Below are 27,901 nucleotides of genomic sequence, written 5' to 3' on the forward strand. Positions count from 1 at the left end.
GTCAGCTGGAATGGGGGTTCTGAGAATTGCACTAGACAGTGAGCATACCTCTTCCCAGAAAGGTCGTTTGAGGTCGCATGTCCAGAAAATGTGGTATATGGTGCCTTTTTCCCTATTACAACGCCAACAAATGCCATTTGAAGTTTTGTATATTTGTTGTAACTTGGAAGGCGTATAGTACCACCTTGTGAGAATTTTATAGTTTAATTCTTGTATTCGGCAGCATCTCGAGCTTTTGAGCATTTTAGAGAGTATTTGTTCAATCTGCATCTCCTTGAACTGAATATTTAGATCATAAGACGACCTCTTGATAAATGGTACTGACTCCCAGTTAGTTGGTAATTGGAGCATTTTCTATAAAAGGGAATCAACATGTCTTGGTGGGTCTGGTAGTGTGCACGTCAGTTCGAATTTGGTAAGGTATCGCCCTAACGTTTGTGATCCTCCTAGGCTGTGAAAATAGTGGGCTATTTGTGTGAATTTTAGGTGATCTATCTGCTTAAAGTTTAGTATTTTATCTTTAGGTATGAGTGATTTATTTTCCATGAAGTGAAGAAGTTGGAGGTTCCCTTCTATTAGCCAGTCATGTAGGTTGATGGGTTGTAGACCGGGAGGAAAGGCAGGGTTATTTATTAATGGGATTAAGGGCAACGGGTAAGTTGAGAGTGAATATTATTTGCGACATTTATCCCATATTGTAATAGTGTTGGATAATAGTGGATGGTCAGAGTGTTTCAGTCTTCTATACAGTATATATTATCTATCCAGGGTAGATGTAGGAGATATGTATATGCTGATTGTTGTTCTATTTAGCTTATTTAAGCTTTATGTTTGCGTAATGTGACCAGTCTATTATTTTCAACAAGACTGAGGCATAGTAATATGTCCGGCAATCAGGTAGTGCTATACCTCCCTGGCGTTTAGATTTAGTTAGTGTTTTGTAACTAATTCTGGCTTTTTTGTCCTGCCATATAAAGTGTTTTATCATATTTTGTAGTTGGTTCAATAGTGATTCTCCTATTTGTAATAGGAGTGTTTGGAAAATGTATAGGATTCTAGGCATGATATTCATTTTTACGATGTTCATCCTCCCAAACCATGATAGAGGTTTATCCTTCCACATATGTAGGTCTCTTTTAATCTTTCCTATCACTTGTTTCAAATTGAGTTCTGCCCAGTTCGAGGTATCCTTGGTGATCTGGAGGCCTAGATAGGTAAGGGAGCGTGGGTTCCATTAATATGGGAATCCTGTGGACATAGACTTTTGAACATGGAGTCCTGTATTAATGTACATAAAATATGAAAGCCACTGAGGGCTCCTAAAAAAATAACCCAGCTGGTGCAGACCACACTGCAGGATTTATGCAGCTTAGTTCCAATCAAGTACTGTTTTATTATTAGAAAGAAAAGGGAAATCATTCAAAAACTAATCTACAGTGATCTTATTCAATATTGTTTGATAGGTTAGCCGTAATAAAACAGATATTGTACACAGTAATAGTCTCTGCATACTCCTGTATATTATGTAGATGAGTTGGCTACTATGCTGATTAATGACTCTGTCATTCCATGTTCAGGAATTCTAAATATCTACATGATGACAAAGCTGAAAAACAGAACTAAATACAGGCATGCTAACTTGCAAAGATGATAACTAGAAATGTGCGTAAGCCTATTAATAGGCTTTTCTTGGCTATAAAACAGGGCTGTTCCTGTTAAATGTAGGTTTCCCTCCTCATGCAGAACAGAAAGTAAAAATGTAATCATGAATGGTAATGATTTTTTTAATATTTCTAAAAGTAGCACCTGATGAACATTAGAAAAGTATTGCTTTACATATATAATGGTAAGTCTTTGGTGTACATCTGTTTTCTTTAAAGGAAAGCTGGATTTTTTGCTATGCTTTTTTCCCAGGCTCGTAATCCTTTAACGAATAAATTGCATGTGCGGTAAAAAAAATTACAAAAGCAATGCTCTGCCATTTTACTGATAAGGATAACATGTAAAATGGCAGTGTGGTGCTTTGTTAATTTTTTCCAAGGATGATGCTCTTTTTAGGGGATGCAAGAGAGCTAGAAGTAAAATGGTGGATTGACCCTCTGTTAGTGTTTTCCTCGACAAGTGCATTCATTTCTGAAAAGGGGCATTGGCCCGAGGAAAAAACACCAACCAGTGAATTTGCCTTTCCTTGTCCTTTAGGATAAAAATGGAGAGATTTATTTGTCATTTTGCATTGCTGTAGGTCATGGCTTTGCAACCGCGACGCGTTCGGCTAAAACCATGGCTGGTGGCCCAGGTGGATAGTGGAATCTACCCTGGTCTCGTCTGGTTGAACAGAGAGGCAAAAAGGTTCCAGATCCCATGGAAACATGCAACAAGGCATAGCCCCCAGCAGGAAGAAGAAAAGACAATATTTAAGGTAAGTAATTATGATTGCAATAACTGTACAGTTATATGTTCTGCTTATACATGCAGATGAATTAAATATAAATTGAATGTAAATGCACTAATTACTCAGTCCATAAATAGTGTGTATTGCATAGCAATATTTAGAAAGCTTTTGGGGCTTATTTACTAAAGCAGAATGTGTATTTCCAAGTAGAAATGGCATCACCCCAGTGTTTTCCATTTACAAAATGTGAAGCTCCATGAAAAGGTTTCTCCAGCCACTTTCTAAAGTATATTTCTGGTCTCTCAGGTTTTTTCTTTTTGCTTAAAACGTTCACCAATTCTGAGTTATAAGCCATGGCCAAAATTAGTGCAAATTTGACTTAAGTCTATCACCAGATGGATTTGGAAAGTCAGATTCCTGTTTAAAAATGTTTGTGACAATATTTTCCATTGCATTTTCATGCCAAGAAATTGGAACCATTTAGCCTCCCTCTCTCTTCTCTTTATTGTAAACTCTGACAAAGAGGATCCTTATCAGTGTTATTTTCTATAGTATATGTTAGTGCTTTATACGTAATATTATTTTCATAGTAATTGAATTGTTTTCCATCATCTAGTGGCTTTCCCCTTGCGCCTTAGAATGATTCTGGCGTATAAGTTAACATTGGCCCTCCAGCAGGCCTTACTGTCATTTTGTTAAGCCTAATTAAAATAAATCACGTTTCCGTGTGAAAAATAGCTAATGGCTTAACTATGATTTTATATTTTGCAGCAGACTCACCCATGGGATCATCTAGTACAGGCAGCTGCACCCCTGAGCAAACATGGCCAAAGACTGAGCCTCAGGAGATGGAAGTGCCCCCAACATCAGGCCCTGCTGACTTTTTCAGTTCTCCCGAGATGTGGATCAGTTCCCTACTAAGTATGTCATGTTTAAAGCATAGCTACATTGTTTTAATCTACATATATAGATGCCTGATGTCTTCAGGTCTGGTTTACTTAAAGACCCAGTGATTATTACGTTAAATATTATTGTGTGTTGTAATAGCTTGTACTCAAAATATTAGGTATACGTACATTCGCTGCATAAAGATAGGAAAGCAAAGGGTAGTCTTGAAGATCACACTGCATGATGTGTAAGAATGGGGGCATTGTACGCATATGGTGTAGATGGGGTCTGGGAAAAATGTATTTGCTGTGAAGTTACACCCTGTGTGGGTTACGGGGGGGGGGCGCTTGAGGGGTGGTTTTTATAGATTTTAAATTATTTGCCTTTTTCTTCTGACTCCAGCTTTCAAATGGGGGTCACTGACTCCATCTAAAGACAAATGCCCTGTAAGGCTACAGATATATTTGTTATTGCTACTTTGTATTACTCATCTTTCTATTCAGGCCTCCCCTTCTCATATTCAAATCAGTCCATGGTTGCTAGGGTCATTTGGACCCTAGCAATCAGATTGCTGATACTGCAAACTGGAGAGCTGCTGAATATAAAGCTAAATAACTTAATACCCACAAATAATAAAAAAATAAAACCAGTTGCAAATTGTCTCATAATATCACTCTCTACATCATACTAAAAAAGTGAACAGCCCTTTAAGGTGCTCACATTTGTTGATCTGCTTGTCTGTGTGTAATACACTTGCAAGATTTAGAAACATATAGCCAGGATCAGAACATAAGATTGTTTAAAACCCAGAATTTAACAGCACAAAATACCAAGAAAATGCTTGTAGAAAACCCAGTTATATGAAATTAAGTTGATAAAGCCTGCTTTTTAATACAAGATTACATATGCTTACAGTCTATAGCAAAAATGTCTAAATTGTGCTTAACCAGGTATCCTTTACAGCTGTTAGATACACTCTGAGCTGTAGAATAGTTCTCCCTCCTTTAAAACTTAGAAGAAAATACACTGCACATAGTCATGTATCTGCTATTCCATTTTTAATTGATATATAAACTTATTTTTGTGCTTAGTGACTGACTTAGAAATCCAGTTCTATTATCGGGGCAAAGAGATGGGTCAGGCGACTATAGTCAGTAATCCTCAAGGCTGCCGACTTTTCTATGGCGACCTGGGACCAATGCCCAATCAGGAAGAGCTGTTTGGACCCATCACCCTTGAACAAGTTCGCTTCCCTGGGACAGAACAAATTGTAAATGATAAACAGAAGCTCTTTACTAGTCGTCTTCTTGATGTCATGGACAGGGGTCTGATATTAGAAGTCAGTGGGCATGCCATATATGCAATCAGACTGTGCCAGTGTAAAGTCTACTGGAGTGGGCCCTGCTCACCATCTCCGACTACCCCAAACCTTATTGAAAGGCAGAAGAGAGTTAAACTTTTCTGTCTGGAGACTTTCCTTAGTGGTAAGTATTCTGTCTCAATACAAGTGTGAAGACCTGAAAGAGTTTGTGATAAATATTCTGTATTTTTTTTCTTGTTTACCAAATCTAGTATAGCCTGTTCTGGATAGAAAAAGATGATATGGTCAAATTATTAACAATTTAAGTTTCATTTATACTCATATCCAAGTTTGATTTGTTTTTAAGCATTCCTACTAAAAGTAAGTACTTATTACAGCCATAGCCATGTCTTATTTCGTCAATTCCTATAGGGACAGGTTCAATCCCACCGTCCAGCCGTTTCTGCTTTCATACCATTCTTCAGCAGTCTTTTAAGTCTACATATTTTTATAATGTTTCCTGCCATTCATTTTATCATTAGTTACAAACTGAATTGTAAATTAACTCGGATCTATCTCCCTTCTAATGGAGATCACCAAAAGTCTGTTACTTAGTGGAAAAGGCATTACTTGAATTATTTGCTCTATGGAGTATTGAGATAATTTATAATTTGGGGCACTGGAATGATACCATGTACTTATAGATATACTTAATTTTCCTGAGTACAAACTGTTTTGTCATGAGGCCCAAACAGACCCCACCCACCCACTAAATAGTACAGCAGTCTCTCTGGCATTTGCCAGGTCTCACAGATTGCTAGTCCTGGCCTGATTTAGGTGTATATCAAGACAGTGGCTTCTGCTCTGTGTTTTGTAAAAAGTTTATGTAATATGCAGAAGTGCACCACTATTTCTATAAAAAGAGATACATTTTTAGTGTACCTTTGGTGCAAGGAAAAAGTATTTGAACCTTAGGATTTATGGTGCAAACTGAGTTAATCTAAGGCAATACACTACTGGACCCGCTCATTTGACGAGGTCACAATTAGGCCACCAACACACTGGGCCAAATCAGGATAATTTGATCATTTGGGCCCCAGGCCAGTGGCGTCCTAAGGAGACCCTTTAGGAGAAGGTTGCATCAACCATCACCAGTAGGGATTTTCAGTATTCAGCTGAAAATTTGTCTGGAGGGGCAGAGTCACAGCATTCATCCCTCTGGAAAAACTTTTCTATGTGGCAGTTGATTATCTGACTTTTGCCAATATACACATCACAAATGACTGCAAAATATCACTTGCATTTAGTTTATAGCATCGCTAATTTAGGTGCAAGAAAAGTACTGAATTGTGTTTGTCCCAAATTATTCCTTCCCTTCAAAGTGCCAATTCTATTTTTCTTGTTCAAGTCTCAATGGGAACCATACAAATAGAAAAATGAATAGGTGATGCATAGCAAGCCCAGTATTCAAGCCCTCCTTGGCATGGGACTTATGTGCAACCAAGCCTAACCAAAATTTAGTCAGAAGCATATATTTTTTACACACAATGTTTTATCTGCTAATTCTGTTTGTGACTGAATTGTTTTATTGATTTATTCTTGTATGTAGAACTTATTTGTCATCAGAGGGGGGCTCCTACAAAGCAGCCACCATGTGAAATCTACTTATGCTTCGGAGAGGAGTGGCCAGATGACAAATCCAGAGAAAGAAAGCTCATTATTGTTCAGGTGTGCTACTCAAAAGTTCATACTGTGCATGTACTACGTGTACATTATTAGACAGGGTAATGTAACGGCAACTTATGGAAAGCAGTCCTAAATGGATGCTTAAATATGTGTCCTTTTGAATGCCAAGATGGTGGTAAGGCAATAAATTAGGTATTTTAAATTTACGAATCCATGCATTTTATACAATCTCATGTAAATTTTGCTATTTTGGCAGAGGATAACAGGAGAATTTTTGGGGGCCCAGATGCATAACAGTGACAGTATATCCAGATGTTCAACATACGTTCAATGAATACGACTGGTGCTGAACATACTTTTAGCATTGCTTTAATTACAAAACATCTATCTAGTTATTTCTTGAGCTAAACTGGGCAAATGGGAAATCTGAAGCAACTACATGTCCCAGTGACACATAATAACTCTTACTTTATTCTAAATATTTTTTTTTTACATTTCTTTTTTACATTTCTTCACAGATAATACCAGTTGTAGCACGTATGATACTTGAGATGTTTAGTGGGGACAGCACCCGTTCCTTTGACAGTGGAAGCATCCGTCTGCAAATCTCTGTCCCTGACATCAAAGACAACATTGTTGCTCATCTGAAACAACTGTATCGCCTTCTTCAGAACCACCAAGGGCCAGATGCTTGGCCTCTCATGCAGCCCCAAAACATGCACCTGGCTGAGACACTTCAAACCCAGTGAGGACTGGTTCCTCACAAAACTTTTGTCTTTTTAAAGCAGCACAAACTACTGCCCCTGCTGGGGGACCTTTTACTATATTAGAGTGTAGACGAAGGACCCCCCCAGTAATATGGAAGCTTTAATGCATTAACATCCTAGGTCCAATCAATTGTATACCCCTTGCACATATCGGACATGCTGTTTTAGAGTCATTGTAGCTTTAAAAGCAGCGAATATTACTGGTTCCACAGGGGAGCCTGCAGCTGCCCCATTTGTGAATTTACAGGTTAGAATGGGACACGTGGGACAGAAAAGCAAGACACAGCCCTGTTTGAAAACAGACAAGTGGATTTTATTCATTTTTGTCACTAGACATACAGGTTAGCATGGGGTTTTATCTTCTTGTATTTTTCCAGAAGCTGAATAAAATGCTTCACAATACATTAAGGCTTACTGAAAGCTGTTTTTTCTATAGCATGAGCAGAAATTTAGCTTTCTGCAAATTTTACCACCATTGTACTTGTACTCTACTTATTTATTATTTTTATTGCATTAAATTTATTTTTTCTTCTCCAGTAACATATTAAAATAATTTCATAGTATAGTATTCAGTGCTGTTAGTGTGAAACCATAGGACTATGTGGCATGAAGGTCAGATGAAGGGGGGAGTACATCTACAAATTCACTTTTTTTTTTTTTAGAAACCTTGATTTCTCATCAAGCATTCACCAGTAACTAAATAGCCCATCTAAATTCTAGAATAGAAGGAGAACAAATATCATTTGATTAAAAAAAAGATATAGCTTCATTGCCATCTAAATCACTTCTACAATTTCAATTTGGTGGTTGGAAAATAACGAAAAATATGTTACTGAAATTTACTTTTGTGTACAACATGCTCAAGTTTATGTAAAATTCCCTCAATTTTTTTTTTTTAATAGCAAAATTATACTATTTGGGGAAAATTACATGACTGCAATACTTTTTAAATAAATATTTAATAACCATGCAAAATTAAACAAATAATTCATTGGTGCAAACAATGTATTCATAATCTGCTAATAAATACCCTTTTTTCCAAGAAAATGTTTGAAATTTCATTGTAATTGCATTGCCAAAGGGCATTCTTACAGTCACACTATGGATATGAGGTTTTCATTGTAGAATATGTGGCTGCATGTGGCATCTCTTGCTATTCATTTCCAATTTTACTTCTAGTATACTGCTTATGTGCAACTCTAGTGAGCCTGACTGAAGTACAAGGGATCTCTTGGAAAACAGGGTAAGATGGCAGCATTGTGCTTATGTAGAAAAAATCATAGGCCAGTCAAATTTATTCATGAGCAAATCACAGCAGAAAAATTGAAAATGTAATTTGTGTGCCTAACAAATTGATACCCACTAGGCTTTTATGTCCTTTAGGACATGTGCACTTGTGCTGTTTTGTCACTCACAGATACAAATCAATAAAGGAATTCTTTAGAAATGTATCCAAGTACACTATAACTATAATGAACAGTGCATGATAAGGACTGATATAATGACAAATGATAGTCCTCATTGTGCTGTGTGTAACTGCTAAAGCATTTTTGGCAAATTACATAATGTATCTCCACACAGTCACCCATAACTGTCTTTGCTTTTAATAGTAAGAATACACTATTTTGGATTTTTCTGACATTACTTTTCTGGTGAATTACCCTGAGTCATTGATTTTTTTGAATAAAGAAAACATTGCCTGCCTGTATTAATATATACATAATGTTAATTACTGTATCATCACTGTAACAAGGGGGAGCAGATTCTGTGGCCTCAATTCTGGCCTGGTAAGTACCCACTCTGCTCCCTCTGTGCTGTAATTGCATATTTATTAAACAAATGTTTTTGATCCCCACCATATATAAACCTATACTTTTTTCGTGTTACTTCACCTTTAAATTAATGTTTAGTATGATGTAGAGAGTGATATTCTGAGACAATTGTTTTTACATGGCGTCAGTGACCCCATCTGAAAGTGTCAAAAGAAGAAGGCAAATAATTCAAAAAGCCATAAAAAAGAAAAAAAATGAAGGCCAATTGAAAAGTTGCAATTGATTTTCATTTGTGTTTTTTGAGATATTTAGCTTTTTATTCAGATTTTATTCAGATTGAAGTCCAGCAATCTAGTTGCTAGGGTTCAAATTATTCTAGAAACCATGCATTGATCTGAATGAGAGACTGGAATATGATTAGGAGAGGGTCTTAATATAAAGATTAGTAATAAAAAGTAGTAATAACTATAAATGTGTAGCCTTACAGAGCATTTGTTTTTAGATGGAGTCAGTGACCCCCATTTGGAAAGAGTCAGACAGTGGCAGAACTACCGGGGGGGGCAGGGGGTGCAAGCGGGCCACGGCCTGCACCCCCTCAGGGCTCCCCGGCAGCTCACTCACGCTGACAAATGCGGCCGTACGGAGGGGGCGGGGCCTGCGCGTCACACACCAGGGCCCGCCCCCTCTAGTGACGCTACTGGAGTCAGAAGAATAAGGCAAATCATTTAAAAACTATACAAAAGAAAAAATTAAAACCAATTGAAAAGTTGCTTAGAATTAACCATTCTATAACACACTAAAAGTTAATTTGAAGGTGAACCACCCCTTTTTCAGTTCACCAGAAATAAAGACTTTTTTCAATTACTTTGCAGAAAATGTAAAGTTTTGTAATACCTTTCATTGGCTAACTGAATAAGTAAAAATTGCAAGCTTTCAGAGCACACAGGCGCCTTCATCAGGCAAATTCAAAAAAGGAGGATATGGGTTGGGGGTAATCTGTCACCCAAAAATGTTTCCCCCACAGCAGATGCAGCCTAATAGAGCCTGCACACCAGTTAAAGGAGAAGTAAACCCCTTATTAAAAAACTCCTACAGTACATAAACCTCCCCTCCCTCCTCGCCCCCCAGCCTAGCTGCTACCCCGGGCAAATGCCCCTAACTTTTTACTGACCGCTCGGTGCAGATTCACGACATCGGAGTTCACGGGCGCCATCTTCTTCTTCAGGTCTTCAGATAGGCTGGGGGAGGGGAGGAGGGAGAGGGGGTCTATGTAGGGTAGGGTTTTTTTTAATAAGGGGTTTACTTCTCCTTCAATTAAACTGTGATTTGCCCCCTGTCTGTACTAGGCAAGCCATGCTGGGGCTGCTATCGATAGTTATGGCGGCTTCATTATGCCAAACAATATCCATGTACTATAGATATTTGTTGGTTTGCAGACAGGGCATATTTAAAACTGTAAACTGCCAATGTATGGTGCATCTGCTGATTAGGAAGTGAATGAACTGCACGTCTATTTCACATTATCCTTTTTCCATAATTTTAGGCTGTTGGTACAAATGAGCTGAAACAAGCAAAAGGGAACCCATGCTGTGTATGGCCCTATGTACAGTATATATCTATCACCATGGATACCATGAGGGGTTGGCCCCTTACACACCTATAATGGCTCTTGCAAGATGCAGACATAGCATTGGTGTTGCGGCTACGGGTCAGCCACCATGCCTTCCCATAAAAACCCAGAAGTTAGAGCTGAATTAATTTAATAGCAGCGATATAACAATAGGACAACTTTCTATTGATAACTTTCTCCACCAATCCGAAGCGCCAATAGCGCCAATAGAAGCGGAGGTGACATAAACATCAAGCCCGCCGCTTGTGCGTGAGATATTAGGTATAAACTGCATCTCGACTGGCCATAGTAGTACGGTGTCCATCATAGGACAACTTCCGTCATTGTGCTACATGAGCCCTCCCTGTCAAAACTCCTGCATCCCTAGTGTTTCAACTCCCACTTCAACAATGTGCTTTCCACTAATTTAGCCCTCATCTTCTGAGAGATGTAGTTCAGAACACCCATATGTATATAATGTCTATAGTTAATGCAATTGCCTGAATGCATTTCTGCGGTGACCTTCCAACAGATGAAACTTGGTCAAAGATGAGACTGTAATGTTATATAAAGCACTGCTGCCTGGAGACCTGGAGAATGTGGAGTGAGGTTGGGGCTGCAATTGTGTCTGTCATGAATCCATAGGGGTTACAGTATGTCAAAGTGCTTAGGGGTCTGTTTAAGACTTGTGTGTTTCACCAGCAGGCTTCCCCCCTTATTGACATATCAGTGGATATACTTTACTATTTGACACATACAGTATAAAGCGTATAATGCAATGTCGCCCTGTTTTTGTATTTTCACAGATTTTCATTCGATGTGTATATTTGATGTATGATGTATAAATGTATTTATAAAGTGCCACAAGGATACTAAGTGCTGTATAATCTTACAGTGTACACAGGGAACATTAAAATAAATAAATAAGTATAAATGTGGTAAGAGACACAGTAGGAAAAAGGCGTCTCCCCCGTAGAGCTTAAAAGAGGGTGGATAATACACAGGCATAAATTTGTGGGCATTAACCCTTAAGTACCAGAACTGGACTAGACTACATGATGTTCTAGTACCTCCAATGTCAGCATTTTAGTATCTTTTTAAAGAGACTGAGCAAGTGTTTCTTACAAAGGAACTTGGGTCTTCTGCTGCTACTGAATAATTTATTTTGAAATGGGGTTATTGTGTGACTTAATTAATGATGTGGTGGAAAAACCTAAATCAAGCCAAGACAATTATGTAACGTTTTTGTGTGTGTGTGTGTGTGTGCAAGGCCTTATGCAAAGGTAAAACATTAAGACATGGAAGCATAGACCAGCACAACAGCCTGCTTTGATTTCAGACACGCCAAGCCCTACCAACAAAAACAGCACTATTAGGATGGGAGAGGGGGAGGCACCTACATTTTATTCCCCTGCCGGCTCAGTTTTTTTGCTCGTTCACCACTTTTTTTTGTATAGGGGGGAACACTATTATATAAGATATATTATATGGTAAATAATGTACCCACTTATGTAAAATATAAGGAGAGTTCCGTGACCATATAAAGGCATACAGGTCATAGAACTTCAAGGTGACTTCTAATATCCGCATATTTTATAACGGGTTCATTGCTTAATATAATACACAAGTTTCACGTGACAGAAATAACATAATTAAGCACTGATTAAAACTGAGAACAATAAGCATAATTTGTAAAGATATTATTTACAATATAGTCATGGCTCTAGTGTAATCTAATATTATTATTTTTCATTTAGCTAAATAAGAAAAGTAACTTTCTGAAATACTAGTCTTTACAGTCTTAAATGTGGCCAACTGAGCCTACAAGGTTTCCAAAACTGTTATTGTTCTTCTTTTTGTACAGACCAATAGATGGAGCTGCAGACAGATGTTACTGTGTGTCTGAGCTCAAGGGCCACTTCCTTCATGTGAGACAGGTACAAACTTGTGGTGTGACGGTGAAATCATTGTTCGCCTGGAAATCAGGAAAAACATGCAGACTGCTAGTCTCATTTTGTGGTAAACACTATGGGGCCCATTTACTTCGTTCGAGTGAAGGAATAGAGGAAAAATAGTTTGAATTTCGAATGTTTTTTTTGGTTACTTCGACCATCGAATGGGCTACTTCGACTACGACCTTCGACTTCGAATCGACCGATTCGAACTAAAAATAGTTAGACTATTCGACCATTCAATAGTCGAAGTACTGTCTCTTTAAAATATTCTTCAACCCCCTAGTTCGCCACCTAAAACCTACCGAGGCCAATATTAGCCTATGGGGAAGGTCCCCATAGGTTTCCTAACAATTTTCTAATGGAAGGAATATCCTTCGATTGATGGATTAAAATCCTTCGAATCGTTCGATTCGAAGAATTTAATCGTTCGATCAAACGATTATTCCTTCTATTATTCCTTGAAATCATCCAAACACATGTCTGCAAAAGGTCAAAATAAAAGCAGTGACTGCAGATGGACTAGTTATTTTCCATGCTCATCACTGGCTTTTTTGTTCTGTTTTAAAGTAAACACATAAAATGAGGGACATAGCTATAATATTTATTTAGCCAATAGCCATTTAGCCATATATTCTTCTCTTGTGATTTTCCTTGCATCCCATCATGCATTTGGGATCAACCCTGTCAAATGATCTAGGTGCAATAGTGCAACACATCATTGGGGGTATATCAGTTTAACTTATAATGTGTTTCTAGAATAAAGATCTTCATTCTCAGTACCTGCCTTGATTACTCAACCACATTGTTTTTCACTTTGAGAGTTGTGAGTTAGCAATGTCAATATATGTTAGTTTTAAGGGAACCAAATTCAGGAAAGAACATATCTGAGAAAAAGAAGGTGTTGTGATGTGTGCTCTGCTTAATATTGATTAGAGAAATATCCGATGATTTCAAACGTAATTTTCTTAGCAGAGCAACATTAAAGCAACTTTCTTTTATCATTAGTTTGTTCCTGATTGTAGACAGTTGGCCAAAATGACCAGGTGGTGTCTCTGTTGATACAAAATTGATTATTTTAGTTTAAAATAGTCTGAAATTCATCTGCGTATTGATCTGAGACAGACCGTTAATACCCTTATTATTTCCTGTTGAGCTGTGCATAGTACAGTGCATTGGAGAATCTATTCTGATAAGGTACATTGTATAAAATTATGTATTTTTAGGGTTGTGGCACTATTTTTGGAATTCACCGCAAGACCTTCACTTCACTCCAGAAATTAATTTATCCCTAAATTTAGGTTAATGCCAGGTGGTCAAGTGTTCAAATAGGTACAATGTTGTTGTGCTTCATTCTTTTGAAGTCTCCAAATCACAAGTGTGTGTTCCATTGAATTATGATTTGGTCAGGCTGCATTATGGGACTTTGATCCTACTTGGCAAAAATTTCAAAGTTTGAGCCTTAAAACCAGAACTTTTTATTGTGCTTTGACCAGGGGCAGTGATTCTTTATCTGATGAATGGTTTTTCTCCTCTTTCCACTTATACTTTATCAGAAGCACTAGGAAAATCAATAATTTTACTGACCAAAAAATATTTTAATACATTATACATTAAAGGGGGGTTCTTGTACTATACATTTTAAATACGACTACAAATTCTTCTAATGAACATCGATTAGAGAAAGGTGTTGTTAATCAGCTGATTCTGACAATATTTTAGCTGAAAATCATATGAATCCCCTTTATCCTTTATACATATTAAATCATTTAAGACCAAAAGTAAAGCGTATTGGCCCTTTCTATGCTTTACCCCTGTTACTCTATATTCCATGTATTGGTGCTGCATGCAGGTAGTATAGTGTGTAAATCATAATGGGCCAGTCTGTCCAGTCTCTATAGTATTATGGTGGGAGGCAGTAAATCATTGTTTGGAGTTATTGTCATGGAAAGTCAACCAAAGTGTTATGGCTGAGGCTGCAATTCAGTAGGGACAACTGGATCAGTTATTAGCACCTTCTGCGCATATAGTACAGGTATGGGACCTGTTATCTAGAATGCTCAGGGTTTTCCTGATAACGGATCTTTCCATAAATTGGATCATCATACCTTTAGTCTACTTGAAAATCATGTAAACATAAAATAAACCCAATAGGCTGGGGTTGCTTCCAATAATATATAATAATTATACCTTAGTTTGGATCAAGTACAAGGTACTGTTTTATTATTACAGAGAAAAAGGAAGTCATTTTTAAAAAATTGAATATACAAGACATCCTTTCTATAACTCGGAGCTTTGTGCATAATGGGTTTCTGGATTACGGATCCTATACCTGTACAAATAAACATGCTGGTTAAATGCAGTTCAGCAATATGTCTCTTGCTATAGTACCATCTCTGAACAGTGTTCCAAGATCAAGATATAAAGAAGAAATATTTTAGAATTAAGTTACACATATTGAAAAAATAGTATGTACTGGCTGCTGATACATTTGCCTGTTTGTATTTGCAATAAAATAGAGAATGCCTTTTTAGGTTCTAACTTACTGTTCTCAGTAGAATCCCATGTTGTTGATTTAGTGAAGAATGCCTGATATTCCGCACAGCAGAAAGAACATTTTTATAATAGATGAAAGCCATTCATAGTGATAGGAAATGTGCTGTAATAAAAATCATTTTGTCATATGAAAACCTTCACACACAATCTCTGTTAATGCTGATTGCTGTTCTGTAATTGATTTCTAGACATGCCTCCACTGCTGAAGGAAATCCTGAAGAACTACACATTGTCATGTGGAGAGCTCATAATCAGAGAACAGTGAGACATTCTAATGTACTATTCATATAATATAAAATTCAAGATTCCTGCTAAAATTGAGCATGCTGTGATACAAAATGGTACATGCCTTCAACTGTCTGATGCTCCTCAGTGTGTGAAGGCTCCAGCTTTACAGCAGAGTTCAAAATGTCATTGTGTCAAATTTTGATTTATGTGGAACCAACTATGAATGTAGCCCTTTTCTGGGAGCAGAAATACAAAAGGGAGTAAGTAATCTTATAGCATAGCAGCACAAGTACGATCCTATGACTTGTATGAGTACAGTCTATATGGGTTGGCTGGAAGGGTAGATAGCTTTAGATAGATTTAGCTGAAAAGTTATTCATGTAATCAATCAGCTGTTCCAAACAGTACCTATCAACTCCTGGAATTTTGTTTTCAACTACATGACAATGAGTTTAGGATCAGCCCTTGCTGAGTTGCCTGGATTTCCATTATAGAACACACATGTTTTTTCACAAGACAACACACTATTAGGGCTCTTACCAGTGGCGGGCCAAGCCAACCGGGCGTCCTAGGCGACCCGGGTGGCCACCGCGCTCCCCAACATGCTTCCCTTCACGATCTCCTCCATGCTCCTCTCGGCGATCGCTCACGCGGACGTGCGCGCTCCTGAAACCATTGTGCGCATACATGCTCACAACGCCGGAGGGGAGAGTGTCACAGCGCTGGAGGCAGGGAGGCAGAGCAAAGCGTGGTGAGAGGCGAGGAAAGTGACTGAGGAGATGGGGTAAAGCGCTTGAGGGGAGGGAGGTGGGGAGGAGTGGGAGGAGCAGCGAACATGGACTAGGGGTAGGTAAAAGTCAGGTACCTGCCCAGCGCCCCCCTTTCATTGCGCCCTAGGCAGGTGCCTCTTCTGCCTACCCCTAGTTCCGGGCCCTGGCTCTTACACACGAGCAGTTGAAGCTGCGCTCCCCTGCGTTCCATTTTTCTGCGTTCATCCGCAGGGGAGAGCAGGAATAGACGCATTACATTTTTCCAATGGGGCTGTACTCACACAGGCGCGTGTAGGCGCCAAACGCGGGTTGAGACGCAACATGCTGCATTTTTCCTGCGTTCAGCACCTACACGCGCCTGTGTGAGTACAGCCCCATTGGAAAAAATACAATGCGTCTGTTCCTGTGCTCCCCTGCGGCTGAACGCAGAAAAACGGAAAGCAGGGGAGCGCAGCTTCAACCGCTCGTGTGTAAGAGCCCTTAAAAAGGGAATTTCATCTGTATTTATGTGAAGCACAAAGTCAGAAATGAAGTTGCATTTTGGTATTGAAAGGAGTCCACGTAGTACGGGAATTGTAACTATTTTAGAAATGCAGAACCATTGAAGAATTCGATAGTGTGCAGTTTAATTTAGGAATTCCATGCAAACCTTGGGCTGTAAGTAGATGCTGGCAGTAGTAGTTAATTGCTAGTAATAGTTAACAGGTGTAGGTATGTGTTGAGCCTGGTGAGTGGGGAAAATGAATTACTCAACGAGCAGGAACACAGCAAGTATATTTTCTCTTTTGGTGTCAGTTCTGCTGCTTGATCTGATAGTTTAACATAATCTATTTTGTAAAACTTCCTCAGATATGTTGATTTATGGCTGGTGTGGGAGTAATTGAATCATCACTTCATTGCCATTTCAGAAGGAATGTGGTGTTGTTTGTGACACTGGAGGTTTGTTACTGTACAGTAGTGACAGGTGTTGTGCCTGGCTGATATATGGGAGGAGAAGAGTGAACAAGAAGTGTTTATTAATAATAACCGTGGCATGCCTTCCCGCTAAACAGAGGGCCTTCTGTGTAATGCATTAATCAATACCACCTCATGCTAAACTACAATACTCAGCATCTACCAACAGCAGGATCTGATGGTGCTGACATGCATAGTTCAGTGTCAGCTGGAGAGTGGCAAGCTTCTGAACCGAGATTTGATTGTTTATGATGTGAAAGAAATATCAGTCGAACAGTACTAAATATATAGATTTCTGTAGGTTTCCTTCAAAAATTTGCCTGAGGCAACCCAACCAGCCACCTTGCCCCCCCCATGTGCACATGTGTGAATAAGCTGGTGTGCACATGAACAAGTGGGTGTGCCCATTAGTTGCTGATAAGATTGGGAAATCTGAATTGCGGGTGGTGTAGGGACAAGGGCTGCATTTGAGGTATGTGCCTAGTACCCCTCAATGTGTGTGCCTCTTCTGCCTACCCTTAGTTTCGGCTCTGCTTACAGTAATTCTGCTCTCTGTAGTAGAAGGGGAACAGATTCTCTGGAAAGCAGATCAAAATGTAAAAAAAAAAAAAGTGTTTGGAAGGTGAAGAAGCCCATAGACTAGATTTGGCTAAAAGATATCAAGCCTGCCACCACGTCAAGGTAGGCTCACTGAGCAGGTCCCTAACTACTCTAACCATCTTATTATTTCCTATTATACTATCTGCTGTGCTAACCTGACTTCTAGTAACATATGGTCCAGGGGAAGGCAAAAAACCCAACGGAAACAACTAAATAGTTTGTTTCTGTCAGGGAAAAAAATCCTTCCTATTATTCCTGGAACAAATTCTGCTCAATTTATATATCCTATGTATTCCACTAACATTTTAATTCACATTCATTAAACGGTTAGTCCTACGTTAAACTCTATCATATTATGTTTATTTGATCATATTATCTTATGGCTTCTTCTAACATCTTTATTATTTTCTTAAGAATTATATGTTATTTTACACCCTACTGCATATTCTTATATTTGACAGTTTATCTATTCTGTTTTGTCCTAATAGGCAATTTTATTATATTCTTTTTATTTTATCATACTATACTTTCTTATTATATAGTCTAGCATTTTCTCCTCTTCTCTTGTATTGCTAACATCTAAGCCTTTAGCCTATCCTATCATGTGTTACCATATTTTATATTATGTTTGTTATACCATATGTGATCTTCCAAAATCTTGTTTTATTTTGTGAACTATCCTATTTAATCTTCTAATATCCTATCATATTCAGTATTATAGTATCATTTTCTGCATTTAAATCTTTTTTATTTTAATTAATCTATTTCCTGCTTGCTAATAATATATATGCTACGGTTATACTTGATATTATATATATATATATTTATGTATTGATATATTTATGTATTGATATTTATTTATGATATATTTATATTATTTCTTATTAGTTATATATTTGATATTATTTAAATTCCAGCCTTAGTTTTACCTTATTATCCTTTTGTAACTATCCTCTGCATTTATATTTCTACTATTACCCTAAGTCTAGTTTGATTTTATACTATCTGTTTTATAAGAGCCCTTTAGTTATATCATTTAGCCAAAACTTATATAACCAAAGGATCCCAGCTCTTTTAATCAATTTAAAATACTTACCACCATTTAAAAATACTTACACATTTATATCAGGGTTAGAGAGGGTAGCTTAGTAAGTCCATACAGAGATACAACTGATGGTAGGCCAGACCCAATGTTTTCACCTGAAGAAGTAGAGCCAGTAATCCGTTGAAGGGACAGTCGAAGCTGATGGTAGTTCTGGTGATTTTCACAGATGGAGATGGAAGTAAAGGTGATGAAGTAGCTTTGATGGAAATGCAAGATGGACTTGATGGTAGTTCCAAAGATGGATTTCATGGTGGGACTGATGACTTGTGGAGTTGGCTGCTGATCTTTATGTAGCAACGATGCATCAGGTGAAGCTGATGGTAGAGCTGCAAATCGACCTGTGAATTCATACAGCAGACGGGTGTGCTTTTGAACAAATTAAGATGTTTTCCAGTTGGATGGGAACTGAACTTCGAGTTGATGTATCCTCTCCCACAGTTGTAGTGAGTGGGCTTATGCCTGCCAGCTGGGACTCAGATATGTGAAATCCTGAAGAATGTAGCTGTGAGTTGAGGCCTTGTCAATGTTGAGGACCTCTAAGGCACTTGCTGGAATGCTCACGTCAGGATTTGGTTGCTTGAAAAAAATATAAATCTGTTACTTTTCTTTTTACATATATGACTTCAGTTGATAAGTGTATATCTATCTATCTATCTATCTATCTATCTATCTATCTATCTATCTATCTATCTATGTGTGTTTGTAAAATTAAGGTGATGCACTTCAATATTTGTGTTTCTTAAAGGAACATTAACACCAAAAAATTGTGTTTTAAAGCAATGAAAATATAATGCACTGCTTTACTGCACTGGTACAACGGGTGTGTTTACTTCAGATACTCAACTATAGTTTCTATAAATATGCTGCCTTTTAGCCATAGGGGCAGCCATTCAAAACTGAAAAAGGAGAAAAGGCACAGGTCAAACAGCAGATAACAGATAAGCTATGAAGTATGCTTGAATGGCTGCCCCCATAGCTACACAGCAGCTTGTTTATGTAAACTATAGTTGTGTCTTTTTAATAAATACACCAATTTTATCAGTGCAGGACAACACAACCCCATATTGCCATTCCGTTAATACACTTTAATATTTTGGAGTTACTGTTCCTTTAAAGTGTTTTAATGTGAAGAACAAGTAAACGCTGTGGAAACACCATGCCAGCATCTTACTTTTATTTCCCTTGAATCTCTAGCACAGGCTTAGGCTTGCATATGTGCAGTATTCTTTTATTAGAAAAGAATATCTTGGAAGCTGTGCTATATGTACATTGTGTAAGTGTGTGAGTTTTTGAACAACTTTCTTGGATTTCAACCTTTTTTTACTCAAAATGTTGTGTTCTAAAATGAAAATGTTAAACAAATGGCATGTCTAAAGAATGCATTTAATATTGCACTAAAACTCTCTGCTGCCATAACATCAGGAGACCTATTTATCAAGCTGTAATGGAAATACAGGAAATAAATCTCATAATTATAAGTTGTGTATTTGTACTTACAACTGATTTTATGATATGATTTTATGAATGTTGAAATCATCAACTTAAAAGATCTATCCACTGTATTTATAAATATGTGGGTTTTTCTATCATTTATTATAACCCATTTAAATGAAAAGGGAGACAAATGCATCAGAAAGAAATTCTGGAGTACACAGTTTTTTACAGAGAATTATCCAAATGCCCACTTTATTTTACTCCTTGCTTTGCAGTCAGTTAAAATTAACATGCAGCTTTGTTAATACTCCTGGAATTTAGATGCATTATGTAGTGATATGTGATATTATAAGGCATTTTTGCATAGCTTGGCCCCTAACTGTACACTGAGGTTGCAGTCTTTATAACATAAAATGTACATGAGTTAACTCCTAGAGCTATTCCTGTTATACAGGCACATTAATACAGAAATATTGCTGGGTTAAGTGAAGACTCTTGGATATTTAGTGTGCTGAACTGTTAGATAAACTAAAGAGTGTAGCTTGTAATACATGGTTTCACAATATTTCAGTCATATACTTACAGGTTCTGGCTGGAAAGGTGGTTCAACATTTTGTCTTTCTACTTTGATCCAGTTGATGGATTTGAAAAAGGGGTGTCTCCTTATATCCCCCTTGAACCCAAGCCGCTTGTATGGCTTCTTCTTTAGGAGCTAAGGGAACAAAAACAGTGACTTACTGCTACTAATAGAAACCAAAACTACAGTCCATATATATGCCATATATATCCTAATCAGATGCACTGGCACCCACCTTTTCCAGAAGATCTTGCAGTTCTGTACTGAGCTGTTCTGAATAGCTGGGCTGGCAATTGAGGATAAAATGGATGCATTTCTCTGCTTTACTGCCTTCATAAAAAGGTGATCTTCCAGTGGCCATTTTGCACAAGACAATCCCAAAAGCCCACCAGTCTACTGCTGAATTGTAGATGTGACACTGGATCATCTGAAATACAAAGAACAGATCATTCCCCATCAAATACAGAAATTCCAGTTTACAAACACTCGTTTGTGTTTATGCCTTGATGAGATTTTGGCGTTCAAGGGTTCTGTGATCAATCTGTGGTCCAAGTTCTCCCAAGAAAAACAGAAACTCAGTTCTCAGTGTGCAGAAAAGGTAGAACTATATAGGTGCTACAACTAGCTAAGAGCCTTTGTTTTTACAAGTGATTCAAGGGTTAATAATGATGCTGGGATTCAAAGGGATAAAAGAGAAATTATTATTTATTATTATTATTTGAAGAAGAATAAATGTTTGACCTCCAATCTGTCAGGTTAAGATGTAGATTATTGACCACTGAAAAACATTATATGGAATGTGCCTCCACTGCTTTCCATACTGTAAAATTCTGTGCATTACATATATCAGTAATAAGTCTCTCACCTCTGGGGCCATGTTGTGCAATGTCCCAATTGATCCTGAGATGGTTTTGTTGCCAAATACGTTCTCAGCAGCCAATCCAAAGTCAGCAATCTTGATGTGTCCCTTGTTGCTGAACAGAATGTTTTCCGGTTTGAAGTCTCTGTAAAGTAAAGTACAGGTGTCACTGCACAATTCTGTTTGTATGGCAGAACCTATGCGGTTTCAATTCTACATAGAATAAAAATCTAATGGCCATTTGTGGAAACAAAATGTAAAAAGGTTCTGTGTGAGGGCAAACGGATGACAGCTCCCTCCTATGGCAGGATGCAAAGTGCTAAAAACATTGTAGATTGCACCAGATTTTTTGCACTTTGCATCCTGCAATGGATTTGCAATACAAGGACCCCAATAATATCAACTATTAAACATATTACAGAAAGATCACATAGAAAACTGTTCTTACCGATGGATGGTTCCTTCAGAGTGCAGAAACTGCAGGCCGCACACCATCTCAGCTGCGTAGAACCTTTGAAAAAAATTAGCAAAAAATGCACATAGTGGATATATATTCTTTACCTTACACCTTTAAAGGACAAGGAAAGGCTTAATTACTGGGGTGCCAATTTTATAAGCATCCTCCAGTGATTATAATCATGAATTATGAACATAATAAAAAACACATCAGCCAAAGGACAATGCTAGTGAGTGCCATGTTGCCATCTTGCTTTCTGTCCCTGGGATCCCTGCTGCTGCCCTGTGCTGTTTGCATGTGCATTAGTGAAAAAAGTTTGGTTTTTAGTGTCTAAGTTTAGTTTTAACTCTGGAATGTGCATGTGCCAAGGCATCCACAAGGATTCCCTGGACTGGTGACAAGGTGGTGTGTGTCAGGGACTGGTACAGTGTTTGTGTTGCTGCTACACTCTGGCAAAATGTTGTTGCCATTCTGTGTTTACTACACATTTAATGTATGGCTGCTACATGAAGAAAAACACCTCCCCAGGCTGTATGTCACTTACAGTACGGAGTCCATGTCCAGATAGCCTCTGTTGTTGAGATGATCTTGTAGGCTTCCTCCACTTGCATATTCCATCACAATGAAGGCATGCAGCTGGATAGAATTAGAAAAAGAAAGCACCTGTTACATAGATACCACTGCACAACAATATTAAAAGAAAAAATTCAATTAGTGACCATACATCCCCTCCCGAGGCCCCTCTCCTGCACTGCTGCAAACACATTCCAAGTGCAGCCCTGCACCCCTATACTCCTTAGGCATAGCTGAGTACCATGGTGACTGTAACGTTCTTCTGCTTCAATTCTGCTCCCTGGTGCTGATCACCAACTATGAGCATTTGCCCTGGAACCAGGACCAGATCAACCTCCAACCCTGCTGTGTAGCTCAGCCATAATAGGGCAGGTACAGCAGAATCAGACAAATTATCTTTGGAACCATAAGTCGGACCTACTCCTGTGTGAGGAGTGATGCATTATGCAAATATAGTTCTTGGGGCTTCCCAGATAAGGAATCTTTCCGTAATTTGGATCAACATTCTTTATCTCTACTAAATAATAACTTGAACATTAAAAAGAAAAACGAATAGGATTGTTTTGCCACCACTATGGATTCATGTTACGTAGTTTCCATCAAGCACAAGGTACTGTTGTATTATTACAGCAAAAAAGGAAATTCTTTTTTAATTTTTCAATTATTTGATTAAAATGCATTATTTGGAGATGTCGTTCCTGCAATATTGTGCTTTCTGGATAACCGTTTTTTTGGATAAGAGACCCAATACCTCATTTGTAATGATGGGTAGATACAATGCCAAGATGAACTATTGAATTTTCTAGTCAGCAAACACTTTTAGTTCTTTTTCATGTATTCGAATAAAAACAGTAATTTAAGACAACTGCGGCAGTAAGTAGGCCTCCTCTCAATCTGAACTCAGGTATAAATTTGCTGTGAGACTCGCATAGGGATATTCCCCTCTAAAGCAAATTGTATGTTCTCTTGGCAAGAGGCCACTACATCAACACACCTCACTGCAATATGACACTTAATTGTACCTGTGTTTGGAATGCTGCATGGATGTTGCACACGAAAGGACATTTCCAAGCCAGCTTCATCACCTTCACTTCAGTCTCATATCTTTCTTTAAGTGCGATGTTCTCTTTCTTAAGGATCTTAATTGCCACTGGTTTTTTTCTGTTGGGCAATGATGCTAACATAACCTAAAAAAGAGAAGGGATAAATGATAGAAAACCATCACAATGTGCAAATAATTTAAAGTATTTGATTCTCACATTCGGATTTTATACAATAAAATATTTAATATCATAAAAATGATATACAGAATATTTAATTCAATAAGCAACAGAGATCCTCTGCCAACTGATTTGCTCCACATAAATAATAAATAAGGCCTGCCATCCTGAGTTCCTATCAATAGGCATTTCTGTCTGACTTCTGATTTAGATCCAGGGCTGCCATAAAGGGGGTAAAATTAATTCCACAATCACAGGCCACTTTAGAGGTAGGGGATACCCAAGAATGGATAAAGGGCAAAGGACCAGTTTCACTAAACTGGAAGCAACTTAGATGCATTTTTAAAAAAAACACACAGGCACACCCACATAGAAGGGTTCCAGTCAGGCTAAAAACTTAGGCCCCTTTGGGGTTCTAAAGACTTATGGGGCAAAGTAAGTTCTAGTGACAACCCTGTATGGCCTTTACACCAGTATTTGTAGAAAAAAATAGATGATCAAACCCTGGGCCTTTGTTTTTGACTGTTAACTATAGGTACTTTATTTAATGGCAGATAAGTAAAACATGCATGTATTGCTCACATTGCCAAATGATCCATTGCCCAGCTCGTGATGGAAATTGTAGCTGGAAATGTCCAGTGGATCACATCTTTCTTCATCCATGTGTGGTCTCTTCCAGGCACTTTCTCCTTCTGTTAGAAAAGAAATTCTGTTAATAATTTATATTGTAAATATGTAATACGTATCTTATGGCCATAATTAGAACCGGAAGTAGGGGTTCCGCACATGCGCACATTCGGACTTTCCGCTTGTGCGTCTGTGGGCGTTATGCCCGGCCAGGCAGCCTAGGGCCCCTTCCCGGGTTGGCCTGGCGCTGGCCATAATACTGAGGATCTATTAATAAGAAACTGAAAACAAAATTTAAGGAAATATACACAAATGCCTCTTTTTCCTCACCAAGGAACAGGTGGATGTGGTATATACTATAAAAGGTCTGGTCATAATTTAAAATTATACAATATAGTGATAACTGAAAGGAGAAGAAATGTCATATTCCACTTGGGGGTGCCAAATGTTAGTTATCCCCAAGTGATTGTATTTACTTACCTGACACCCTGGGCCAGTGCTCCTATCAGCAGAAACCTGCAACGGCCCGGGATTCTTCCAGCGAGCACCACGGAACAATCCTCTTCCGGCTTCTTCTCGCAGGTGCGCATTCACAGTAGATCGAAAGGTTGAGCTTTAACAAAAAAGCCAGCTATTTCGTTCTACTGCACATGCATCTGCACCAGGAGATTTAAAGAGTGAAGAAGTAGGAAGATGATCGCTCCATGGTGCTCACTAGAAGAACCTTGGGCCAGTGCAGTTTTCTGCTGATAGGAGCACAGGCCTGGGGTGTCAGGTAAGTCAATACAATCACTTGGGGGTGCCTAACATTTGGCTCACGAGCATGCTCATTTATTCTCAGCTCAGATTGGTTAACACAGCCTCCAGTCTAACAGCCAATGAAGAGATAGCATTGCTGGTTCCCATAGAAACTCTAGCTGGCTGATCATATTTTATTCTCCTAACCTCCTGAGCTCAATTTAACCATTACAGTGCTCAACCCCAGAAGAATCTGTATAATTATTATCACTTACTTATAAAGCACCAACATATGCGGTACCACCATACTATTGGCCAAACAGCATAACAAAAGCAATGGCAAAGGATAGAACAAGCATAAAGGGAGACATTAGGTCAGAACATCTTGCCCATATGAGCTTACAATCTAGAGGTTATACTACAAATGATAGGAGAGGCACGGGTTTGCTTCAAGGGGAACTATCGTGAAAATGAAAATTTAATACAAGCTTCAGCATACTGAAATTAGAAACTTTCTAAATACAATCAATTAAAAATTCTGTACCATTTCTTTAATAATCAAGTTAATCTTCACTATCCCTCTCTCAGCATCTGTTTCTCTTTAGTCTTTCTTTATGCAGAAGTTGGTTGTCAGATATTCAGTTAGATCCAACGGGGGGGGGGCTCCTTTTGCCTAGAAAATGTCTTAGAGCTCATTCTAGTAAAATCACTAGAAATCCTGTATCTCTACATGCAGAATTTGTGCAAAAGGCAGTTATTTTTTTAGTGTTTGTACTGGAATCAGTTATTTGAGTGAACTCTAATACATTTGCTAGGAAAGGAAGCCCCCCCCCATAAGATATATTGGATCTAACTGTCAATGAATATCTGAACTGAACTGCTGTATGAAGACAGAATAAATAGAAAGATATGCTGAGAGAGGGATAGTGAATATAAACTTAATTGTTTCAGAAACAATGCAGCATTTAATTGATTCTTATTCCAGTATGATAAAGCTTATATTACATTTTAATTTCCCCCTTCACATACATAGGATTATACTAGACACTATGGTAACCATTAGAAGGACTGAAATGGGCATCACAGCTCCTTAGGGAACAACACAGGAGTGAGACTGAATGAGGGATTCATAGGAAGGATCAGGATTTGTTGGCTAGAGTGATAAATAGGTATTGATAGATATATAGTCAGACAGACACAAGTGGATAACTGGAGGAGGCAAACTGTTTAATGCTAGGTTTAATGCTAGGCATTTGCAACTGTTTTTTATGTCAGTTATGGACCAGTGACAGCTTTCCCTTAGAGTGATTGTGCTCCAATGTCACTGTATCTAATACATTAAATACCATGTTACAGTCAGGCTGGGAATTTGCCTTTGCTAATGAGGTCAAAATATGATGTCCTGTGGCTAATAGCCATGGGTATAGGTAACAAGCTTGAAGAGACAGTTAGAGACAGTTACACTATGTTATGGGATAGTCTGATCCTTTTTACCTTCTGCTTCATCCCTGTCGCTGCTTCTTGGTCTTTTCCACCTTTGCTCTTCATTCTTCTCATACAAGAGCCTCTGTCTCCTCCTCTCCCTCTTCCTCCTTCTCCTCTCCCTTGTTCGCTCTGTCTTTTGGTGGGGTCTTTTGTTGTTTATCTCTGGGCTTTGCTCCCTCTTTCTCTTAACCCTCTCATGTGTTTCCATCCTGCTGTCCTCCTCAAGCTGAGATCTTATTTGCTTGATCATATTGATTGTAGAGTCCATCCTGGATAAGTTCTTTTCTTCTCACTGTAAAAAAAATCGCTTTGGAAGTCGCTGAAATCTCCAAAATCTCCAAATGCTGGTGCAGCACCAAAGACAACCAAGGGTCGTTGCAACCAACTGTTACTTTGCAAGGGATCATGGGTATATAACAGGAAGTGCGCATACCATGTGACCAACTGCCATTTTGCTGCACCTGAATGTTACAGCACATGTACACTGCAGGCCAGATGCAGATTAATAGAGCATAGTATAATAGGAAAACATATCTGAGGAAAATCATTATTATCACTACATCAGATGGGATCATAGAAAAATAAATTAGGAAAACAATATTTCCTATAGTATTTCCTATAGTAGGCAGTGGTGAAACATTCACTTTCATCCAGAATTAGAAAACTCAGCAATTGCTTGTGAAGACTGGGCAGTGTTGTTGAGTTTAGTTCTCAGGGAGATGTCAGGTAATCCTATGGGTCAGCAAATATACACAAAATGCTTTTTTATTATGTTTAGTATTCAATATAAACAGGCTTTTCTGTTCACTGAGCAACTGAAAAGGTTTCAGTTCAGACTGCCATTATTATTTATTTCTGCCTACCTAGAAGGAGGAAGTGGAGACATGAATAAAGAATTCAGGTAACCTTCTGGCCACTTGACCCTAGTGACTGAGAGTGAGATGTAAGGTGTTGTAAATAATATCACTCTAGTGGCATAAGTTTTTCTAGGGCGATAAAGGTTAGGTCAGTTACTAAGATCACTAACACGCGAGCATTATAGGATGTTTAAAGTGGGCCCTGAAGATTCTAAGGGTTTTGCAAATTTGCACCCACCAGGTTAGGGGATTGGCAGAGCCTCCACTTGCCACTCATGAATACAGTACAGCCAAATGCAGGTAGTGACATATTCATAGGGAACATTCAGGTCTGTAAGACAATGTAGAATGGTGCAGGGCTGGGTGCAAGTGGCCACAAAACATGTTGATTTCCGTCCATATTTCGCATATTTTCCATCCTTTTACTGTGTAAATGACCAATATTAAACAGATGTTCTTTAAAGCTGAAAATGTATGCTTTAATCAATTATACAG

At 38.3% G+C, this 27,901-nt stretch overlaps 4 protein-coding genes across 5 annotated transcripts in view; 2 read left to right on the forward strand and 2 right to left on the reverse strand.

Moving 5' to 3' along the window:
• LOC108705643 overlaps nucleotides 1–27,901 on the forward strand; it is a 182,613-nt gene that overhangs the window by 126,108 nt on the left and 28,604 nt on the right. The gene's annotated exons all lie outside the window — the stretch shown is intronic.
• On the forward strand, nucleotides 2,313–8,080 carry LOC121393139 (interferon regulatory factor 6-like). 2 transcript variants are annotated; one of them, XM_041563082.1, is made up of 5 exons: nucleotides 2,313–2,419; nucleotides 3,164–3,313; nucleotides 4,372–4,764; nucleotides 6,190–6,308; nucleotides 6,785–8,080. In XM_041563082.1, exons 2-5 carry the CDS (start codon nucleotides 3,175–3,177, stop codon nucleotides 7,013–7,015), a joined length of 882 nt encoding a protein of 293 aa, XP_041419016.1. In that variant the 5' UTR covers nucleotides 2,313–2,419; nucleotides 3,164–3,174; the 3' UTR covers nucleotides 7,016–8,080. The 2 variants fall into 2 exon arrangements, with proteins under 2 accessions (XP_041419016.1, XP_041419017.1); XM_041563083.1 differs by having other exon boundaries at nucleotides 2,316–2,419; nucleotides 3,167–3,313.
• LOC108705821 (protein kinase C delta type-like) lies at nucleotides 18,338–22,666 on the reverse strand. The gene is made up of 6 exons (XM_041563085.1): nucleotides 22,451–22,666; nucleotides 21,898–21,960; nucleotides 21,456–21,594; nucleotides 20,826–21,017; nucleotides 20,597–20,725; nucleotides 18,338–19,155 (listed from the first exon to the last, which is right to left on the reverse strand). The coding sequence occupies exons 1-6, from the start codon at nucleotides 22,522–22,524 to the stop codon at nucleotides 19,033–19,035; spliced, it is 720 nt and encodes a 239-aa protein (XP_041419019.1). The 5' UTR covers nucleotides 22,525–22,666; the 3' UTR covers nucleotides 18,338–19,032.
• LOC121393733 (putative RNA-binding protein Luc7-like 1) lies at nucleotides 23,844–26,869 on the reverse strand. Its single transcript, XM_041563089.1, has 2 exons — nucleotides 26,559–26,869; nucleotides 23,844–24,391 (listed from the first exon to the last, which is right to left on the reverse strand). Exons 1-2 carry the CDS (start codon nucleotides 26,815–26,817, stop codon nucleotides 24,240–24,242), a joined length of 411 nt encoding a protein of 136 aa, XP_041419023.1. The 5' UTR covers nucleotides 26,818–26,869; the 3' UTR covers nucleotides 23,844–24,239.

The sequence above is a fragment of the Xenopus laevis genome, chromosome 5L, assembly GCF_017654675.1.
Source record: "Xenopus laevis strain J_2021 chromosome 5L, Xenopus_laevis_v10.1, whole genome shotgun sequence".
Classification (NCBI taxonomy): domain Eukaryota; kingdom Metazoa; phylum Chordata; class Amphibia; order Anura; family Pipidae; genus Xenopus; species Xenopus laevis.

Bases quoted from the DNA above. Each gene is read 5' to 3' on its own strand.
- LOC121393139 (XM_041563082.1), top strand. From the start codon at position 3,175: ATGGGATCATCTAGTACAGGCAGCTGCACCCCTGAGCAAACATGGCCA. The intron at 3,314-4,371 runs GTATGTCATGTT...TTTTGTGCTTAG, and splicing joins GTGGATCAGTTCCCTACTAA to TGACTGACTTAGAAATCCAG. The intron at 6,309-6,784 runs GTGTGCTACTCA...ATTTCTTCACAG, and splicing joins GAAAGCTCATTATTGTTCAG to ATAATACCAGTTGTAGCACG.
- LOC108705821 (XM_041563085.1), bottom strand. From the start codon at position 22,524: ATGGAATATGCAAGTGGAGGAAGCCTACAAGATCATCTCAACAACAGA. The intron at 21,018-21,455 runs GTGAGAGACTTA...TTTGTATTTCAG, and splicing joins TGCACAACATGGCCCCAGAG to ATGATCCAGTGTCACATCTA. The intron at 20,726-20,825 runs GTGGGTGCCAGT...TTGTTCCCTTAG, and splicing joins TGCAAGATCTTCTGGAAAAG to CTCCTAAAGAAGAAGCCATA.
- LOC121393733 (XM_041563089.1), bottom strand. From the start codon at position 26,817: ATGGACTCTACAATCAATATGATCAAGCAAATAAGATCTCAGCTTGAG. The intron at 24,392-26,558 runs GTAAAAAGGATC...CTTTTCTAACAG, and splicing joins CGACAGGGATGAAGCAGAAG to AAGGAGAAAGTGCCTGGAAG.